At 41.1% G+C, this 8,470-nt stretch overlaps 1 protein-coding gene across 1 annotated transcript in view; it reads right to left on the bottom strand.

The window, feature by feature from the left end:
* The window catches only part of LOC106870562 (replication factor C subunit 2), a 14,917-nt gene extending 9,203 nt beyond the window's left edge, over positions 1–5,714 (bottom strand). The window contains exons 1-2 of the mRNA XM_014916688.3: positions 5,562–5,714; positions 2,123–2,234 (exon numbers count right to left, since the gene is read on the bottom strand). Coding sequence (XP_014772174.1) covers positions 2,123–2,234; positions 5,562–5,647 — 198 coding nt within the window. The 5' untranslated portion in view covers positions 5,648–5,714. The remainder of the gene's footprint in view (positions 1–2,122; positions 2,235–5,561) is intronic.
* Between the last annotated feature and the right edge of the window lie 2,756 nt (positions 5,715–8,470).

The raw sequence follows: 8,470 nt of genomic DNA, 5'->3' as shown, positions 1-8,470 counted from the left end.
CTGCCCTAACCACTGGGCTATTGCGCCTCCACTTGGGAATGACAGTATAGCTGATTAAATAGAGGCATCAAGCTGTTAGATCAGGTTATGAAAGTTACAGAGAGGGTCATAGCCCAACTAATTAGGGAGCGAATCAATTTAGATGAGATGCAGTTTGGGTTCGTGCCAGGTAAAAGCACTACTGATGCCTTATTTCTAGTGAGACAGTTGCAAGAGAAATACCTAGCCAAGGATAAACCTCTGTACCTGGCTTTCGTTGACATGGAGAAAGCCTTTGACAGGGTCCCCCGATCCCTTATCTGGTGGTCAATGAGGAAACTTGGGATAGAAGAATGGCTAGTGAGAGCTGTGCGAGCCATGTACAGAGATGCGGCCAGTAAGGTGAGGGTTGGAAATGAGTACAGCAATGAATTCCGGGTAGAGGTAGGGGTCCACCAAGGTTCCGTCCTCAGCCCCCTATTATTTACCATAGTCCTCCAGGCAATCACAGAGGAGTTCAAGACAGGTTGCCCCTGGGAGCTCCTCTATGCTGATGACCTTGCCCTAATTGCGGAGTCACTATCAGAACTAGAGGAGAAGTTTCAGGTGTGGAAGCAAGGTCTAGAATTGAAGGGCCTTAGAGTCAACCTAGCTAAAACCAAAATCCTAATAAGTAGGAAGGTAGATAAAACACAAACCCCTTCAGGTAGATGGCCCTGCTCAGTATGTAGAAAAGGAGTAGGTAGTAACTCTATAAGATGTACCCGGTGCAAGCTATGGACACATAAGAGGTGCAGCAACATCAAAGGCAGGTTAACTAGCAAGTTAGTTTTTGTTTGTGGCAGATGTTCAGGTGCAATAAAGACTGCAAACAAACAGGAAACAACTTCTATCTCATTCCAGGGTGAAAAACTAGAGGTAGTCGATAGCTTCCGCTATCTGGGCGACCAAGTTAGTAGTGGGGGTGGGTGCGCTGAAAGTGTAGCTGCTAGAATAAGAATAGCCTGGGCAAAGTTTAGAGAGCTCTTACCCCTGCTGGCGACAAAGGGACTCTCACTCAGAGTAAAAGGCAGACTGTATGACGCATGCGTACGAACAACCATGCTACATGGCAGTGAAACATGGGCTGTAACTGCTGAGGACATACGTAAGCTCGCAAGGAATGAAGCCAGTATGCTCCGTTGGATGTGTAATGTCAATGTGAATACCCGTCAGAGTGTAAGTATCTTGAGAGAAAAGCTGAACATTAGAAGCATCAGTTGTGGCGTGCAAGAGAGACGATTGCGCTGGTATGGACATGTGGTGAGAATGGAGGAGGATAGCTGCGTGAAAAAGTGCCACACCCTAACAGTTGAGGGAACCCGTGGAAGAGGTAGGCCCAGGAAGACCTGGGCTGAGGTGGTGAGGCAAGACCTTCGTACATTGGGCCTCACCGAGGCGATGACTACGGACCGAGACCTTTGGAAATGGGCTGTGCGTGAGAAGACCCGGCAAGCCAAGTAAGATCGTTGCCAGTGCCCCTGGACTGGTTCTTGTGCGGGTGGCACATGAGATGCACCATTTTGAGCGTGGCCGTTGCCAGTACCGCCTGACTGGCTCCTGTAGGATTTTCGAGCGAGATCGTTGCCAGTGCCCCTGGACTGGCTTGTGCGGGTGGCACATAAAAGACACCATTTCGAGCGTGGCCGTTTTCGTGCGGGTGACACGTAAAAGCACCCACTACACTCTCTGAGTGGTTGGCGTTAGGAAGGGCATCCAGCTGTAGAAACTCTGCCAAATCAGACTGGAGCCTGGTGTTGCCATCCGGTTTCACCAGTCCTCAGTCAAATCGTCCAACCCATGCTAGCATGGAAAGCGGACGTTAAACGATGATGATGATGAGTACTTTACAAGTACTTCATTTTATTGACTTGAGTTCAGAATACAAAGGACTTTAACTAAGTTCCACAAGGTGTTTCAGTTCAATGTTCTAATGATTCTGATGATCCCTAACTCTCTTTATGAAATTAATGTTAAGAGTCTTTCCTTAAATGTTGGCTGATCTAATTAATTTTGGTAGCATAATGACAGGGATGTATAATAGACAATAAAAAGATATTGAAAATAATAGCATAATAATTGTTTGTAAGATGTTTAAACTTACTGCTATTATAACATTAGGAACATTGCCTTCTTTGGCAAAAATTGCAAGACGGGTTACAGTTTCTTCATTTCCGATGATATCTTTTAGCAGAATTGGACGATACTTCTCTACCCTAAACAAAGAAGAAGAATGTTATTGTTAGTGTATAAAGTAAGATACAAATAGGAATGAATCTATATTTCTAATGAGGACTTTGATAAACATACACTTCAATTAAATTTGAAAAGCAAGAATTCATAAATACATTTGAAGGAATTTTCAAGTTATAATTATTTCAGTGATCTTGTTAGAGTAAACAAAAACTTGTGAATTAAATATTTTGGGATCACCTTTGCTTTTAAATATCTAGACACAATCTACTGATAGCAATTCTGACCATCTTCTTGAATTCAATATTATTAGTGGATAATCAGAAAACAGTGCAGCATCCACGACCTTCAGAAACATTCTTTTCACACTCAGAATTATTGAAGTATTGAATAAATTACCCATGGCAGTTCTTAGCTGTCAGCATCCTTAAAAATTTTCATGCTTCCTGAAATTTGCCACTGCTACTTCTTATGTGCTAACTCACCCTTTCCTCTTCTTTATGTGGCTTTCACTGTTCACTGTTGCCATCTTATGTATCATCCTCTTTACTCTTTTACTTGTTTCAGTCATGTGACTGCGGCCATGCTGGAGCACCGCCTTTAGTCGAGCAAATCGACCCCAGGACTTATTCTTTGTAAGCCTAGTACTTATTCTATTGGTCTCTTTTGCCAAACTGCCAAGTTACGGGGACGTAAACACACCAGCATCGGTCGTCAAGCGATGTTGAGGGGACAAACACACACACACACACATATATATATATATATATGATGGGCTTCTTTCAGTTTCCGTCTACCAAATCAACTCACAAGGCTTTGGTTGGCCCGAGGCTATAGTAGAAGACACTTGCCCAAGGTGCCATGCAGTGGGACTGAACCTGGAACCATGTGGTTGGTAAGTAAGCTACTTATCACACAACCACTCCTGTGTATTATGCATGCACTTCTGGCTTTCGTTGTTGTATTTATTTACTGGGCTTATGATGGCAGTGAAACATGGGCTGTAACTGCTGAGGACATACGTAAGCTCGCAAGGAATGAAGCCAGTATGCTCCGTTGGATGTGTAATGTCAATGTGAATACCCGTCAGAGTGTAAGTATCTTGAGAGAAAAGCTGAACATTAGAAGCATCAGTTGTGGCGTGCAAGAGAGACGATTGCGCTGGTATGGACATGTGGTGAGAATGGAGGAGGATAGCTGCGTGAAAAAGTGCCACACCCTAACAGTTGAGGGAACCCGTGGAAGAGGTAGGCCCAGGAAGACCTGGGCTGAGGTGGTGAGGCAAGACCTTCGTACATTGGGCCTCACCGAGGCGATGACTACGGACCGAGACCTTTGGAAATGGGCTGTGCGTGAGAAGACCCGGCAAGCCAAGTAAGATCGTTGCCAGTGCCCCTGGACTGGTTCTTGTGCGGGTGGCACATGAGATGCACCATTTTGAGCGTGGCCGTTGCCAGTACCGCCTGACTGGCTCCTGTAGGATTTTCGAGCGAGATCGTTGCCAGTGCCCCTGGACTGGCTTGTGCGGGTGGCACATAAAAGACACCATTTCGAGCGTGGCCGTTTTCGTGCGGGTGACACGTAAAAGCACCCACTACACTCTCTGAGTGGTTGGCGTTAGGAAGGGCATCCAGCTGTAGAAACTCTGCCAAATCAGACTGGAGCCTGGTGTTGCCATCCGGTTTCACCAGTCCTCAGTCAAATCGTCCAACCCATGCTAGCATGGAAAGCGGACGTTAAACGATGATGATGATGATGATGATGATGGCTGCTTTCTGATCTCACTTTTATCCTTTGCTGTTGAGTTGTAGTGTACCTGAGTATGGTATACAATAATCTCATTCTTTGTCTTATTAATATATGAAAATGCAGAATATATTGTATTGATAATGGTACATAGTGGTGCTGGAAAACTATTGTTAGTGTTTCACAGGTTTTATTGTTTGAGATCCTGAAAGTTTAAATCAGAATAAGATAACTAAGAGTTTTCTTTTGGTATTACTGACAAATTATGTTTCATACCATTAAAATAAGAGTCATCGATAGTTTAGAGACAGAATATGTAAATATTTGCAATATTTACATTTTCATATTTGTTTTAATATATCTAGTCAATACTGTATTTTTCAGTTTTAGTTTATGCATTTTCAAAGAGAAATCTAATCTAAAAATTCAAGATATTTAAATTTCATTGTAATATTGATTCTTATCAGGTACAAGACCAAATCAAATTTGCTGGAGAGAAATATAACTGATTCATTTGGTTCCTGTACTTACAGCAGGTAATGACTTTGCTGGTTCTGTAGATAGAGACTGTCCTTCAGGCTGCTGTCAGTCCCCAAACTCTGTTAAAGTTGGGCTGGCAGTGTCAGATGCGAAACTTTTCCACCGCTTCCTTCTTTTTTTACAGTGCAAGAAACCAAAAAAACGAGTAGATATTCTACAGGGGACTACAGATACTTTAGTTTCTGCTATCAACAAACCTTTATAGTTTTTTTTTTTTTTTTTACCAAGTTTGGCTTCAGAAGTTCAGTACTCGAATAGCATAACCTAATGTTATTGCGTACCACTGAATATAACGAGATTTTGTATAAAAAAACTGTATTTAATAGACATCAAAAAAAAAAAAGCCTCTTTAACTGTCCTCCGCGATATTGCTTATAAACCAACTAATCACAGAAGTAAATCGGGTATATCAATTTGCATATTATAACGTATTTGTGGCAGCTAATTCTGAAGTACACAACAGAAAGGAAACAAAACACAGATACTGGACAAGTAATTTACTAAACTCCTAACTTTGCAGCGAATCTAAAGCTTTATTTAATCTAAGACGATTCCAGACCTTATATTGGAGCAAGAGATGGCTAATATAAAGATATTATCAATTATTTTCCAAAAAATTAATTATTCGACGATCAAGAAAGAAAAATTGGTAAATTTTCGAATTAACACCTGCACGATTTTCACTAGGGTGTTAGGGTCAGGATTAGGGACGGAATTCCCTAACCCTAACAGCCTAGTGAAAATCGTGCGGGTGTTAATCTGAAAATTTACAAGAGGGTTGAAGATAGAATTAAATCCCTAATCTCATATTTGTTCTCTTCTAAATCTGTAGTTATACCCTTATATGACATCAGTATTACTGCAAGTATCTGCAGATAATTCATGAAAAATTCCTATGTTAAATTTATACACAAAACATTTCCTACAAACGAATCATGTTGATTGAGAGTAAAGAACTTGAAGCAAAGCAATACGTATCGACGTTTTCAATCAAATGTATTACCCAAATATAGTATAAAATATTTTTAATAAAGTAACAAAAATAACAATGAGCTGTAACTTACCATGGTAGTTCGAAACCACCAGATTTTTTGGGTTGAGTTGTATTCTTTTCAGGAGTGTCAACAATCATTTCTTCTTCGCCCGCCATGTTTACAACTTGATTAACGCGCGAAAAGATAAATCAAAGGGACATAACTTAATAAATTCGGATGAAAAACAGACGAATAACTTGTGGTGTTAACCTTTATCAAGCAGAAAGAGTCTGCTATAAAACTGCAAAATTGACTTTTTACGACACACGAGCATATTCTATGCTGTCTACATTATTAAATGATTTTTATGACCACTGCAGACTATTATTTTTTGAGGGTCTTTATTTCTGTTTTTGGCTAAGTAGTTGCCCTTTGAATGACTGTCATTTGATGTACATACATATTCATATATCCTTTTATTCTTATATTTGTTTCAGTCATTTGACTGCAGCCATGCTGGAGCACTACCTTAAAGGCTGTTAATAGAAGAAATCGACCCCAGCACTTATTATTTGTAAGCCTAGTACTTATTCTATCGGGGATTTTGCTGAACCGCTAAATTACAGGTACGAAAACACACCGCATCGGTTGTCAGTCGATAGTGGTGGTGAGGGACGAACAAAGACACACACACACACATACACATATACGACAGGCTTCTTTCAGTTTCCGTTTACCAAATTCACTCACAAAACTTTGGTCGACCCGATGCTGTAGTAGAAGACACTTGCCCAAGGTGGCATGCTGTGGTACTGAACCCGGAACCATGTGGTTGGGAGCAAGTCTCTTACCACACAGCCACGCCTGCGCCTATATATGTTTGTATGTGTGTGTGTGTAAAACGCACATTAATATTATATACACATACTCATATATGGATATAGGATCAGCTTCAAATCATCAAAGTCAAGGCCTCTTGCACTGTAAAAAAAAGGAAGTGGTGGAAAAGTTTCGCATTTGACACTGCCAACCTAACTTTAACAAAACAACCAGTCAAGAGTTAGGAGAAACCCTCTGACAGCAGCCTGAAGGACAGTTTCTATCTGCAGAACCAGCAAAAACTTTGAGAACTGGATGAATCATTAAGGTTGATAACACAAGATTGCCTGGTCGCTTCCAGGTTTAGGTATACCAGTATGTCATCCTGCTCAGAACTTTGTGGCTCCTATCATTATAGGATGTAACTCTTGAGTGAAAAATCAGCAGTTTTTGTATAGTCTGGTGAGTATGGCTCTGTATGGGTCAACCAACAACTTACGACTACAGTTCAGCGGCCTGTCAGAGGGGTTTGTAGTATCAAAAACGAAAGAAATCATGAAGTACAGAAATTTCAAGGACACCAAAATAGCAGATGATGGCATTGAAGTCTGCACAGGTAGGAAGTGGAGTGCTGCTAAACAGTTGCAGGTGGCAGAGGGACGGTTATGGTAGAGGGGTCCTCCAAGAATAAATTCGTTCACGCCTAGTGGAAGCAAGGGCTAGCAGGATGGTGGGAATCTGCCAACAAGGAGCCTGAAGGTAGGCCAATATGCAGGTCAGATCTATCGCGGGCTGGCATCCAGTGCATCAGATTTCTCATCTAGGCTTTACTAAGTCCAACAAATCTTCACAAGTAAGAAAAGTGTGAGGTACTAACTTGTCGCTTTTGTACTGAAAGAAGGTTCCTTCAGCATCTTTTCAGTAGCTGCCCTACAGCCTTAACCGATGGTCGCTACTGCTGACGACATGACCAGGTACCAAGGTGGTTGCAGAGGGGGATATCGATAGACATTTAGTCCAGTAAATACCATCCAAGGAAAGAGGCTATCACTTTTCTCAGAGTCGGAGAGAAGTCCAGTTTACTGAAACTTCAACGACCATTATGCTTACTTTCCAGAACTTGTCGCACCTGTGGAACTTATGGAATAATTAAAGTTTCCCGATCATGTACAAAAGATACTCCTCTCAAACATTGTAATCTACTCAAATCCCATCAAATAGGTGAGAATTTCATGGAGGAATATCATGAAAGGAAATTTACTAAATACTAGGAGCTGATAGAGCTGTGCAGAAAAAGCAGGGTTGGTAGGTACAGTGCGAAGAAACTGAAGTGGGCTGCCGGAGCTTTGTGAGGCTTTCCTTCTGCAAAGCTCTGACTGAGCTTGGAGTTACTGGTGTAGGGAAGAGGGGTGGGGGGCACAAATTTCATTACTGAAGATTCAGAAAAGACTACTAGGTGGTTTTGGATAAAGAGGTCAGGTCAATGGTTTACTAATGGGACGTAAGCTGAGACTTGAACAACTCCAGCTGGGTCAACTGGACGAGAGGGTCTGATGTTGAAAGGTCTGAAATTTCCTGTGACTGCAGAAACACGACTAATGATGCATCTCAAAGCATCCGTCAGATATAACACAGAAACACACACATACATACATACACGCGCGCGCGCGCACGCGCACACACATACACACACACACGCATATATCCACTCAGACATCCACTCACATATATATATACACACGTAGGTATGTATATCAATGTATGTATGTATAAACTTACGTAGTAGATATACAAACATGAAAAATTTACGTATTTCTTTGTAGTCTGAAAAAATGTCCTCTCTCTCTCTCTCTCTCTCTCTCTCTATATATATATATATATATATATATATATAAGTATATATATGCGAGTATGTGTATATAACAATGTATGTTTGTATAAACTTACGTAGCAGACATACAAACACGAAAAATTCACGTATTTCTCCGTAGTCTAAAAAAATGGTGAATAACTTTTAATCGATTTTCGACCCTGCTTGGGATCTCAAAAGCAGGTACATCACTTGAGCAATTCCAAAGAAACAAGGAGTCAATTTGCTTATAATTCTAGTAGTTCATAAATTTAGAAATTATTCACGAAAGAAAAAACAATTCTTCTATCCATCCGTCCCTCCATCCATC

The sequence above is a fragment of the Octopus bimaculoides genome, chromosome 1, assembly GCF_046866305.1.
Source record: "Octopus bimaculoides isolate indiv1 chromosome 1, ASM4686630v1, whole genome shotgun sequence".
NCBI lineage: Eukaryota > Metazoa > Mollusca > Cephalopoda > Octopoda > Octopodidae > Octopus > Octopus bimaculoides.
Note: the sequence above shows the minus strand (reverse complement) of the source record. Positions and strands in the feature narration are given on the sequence as shown.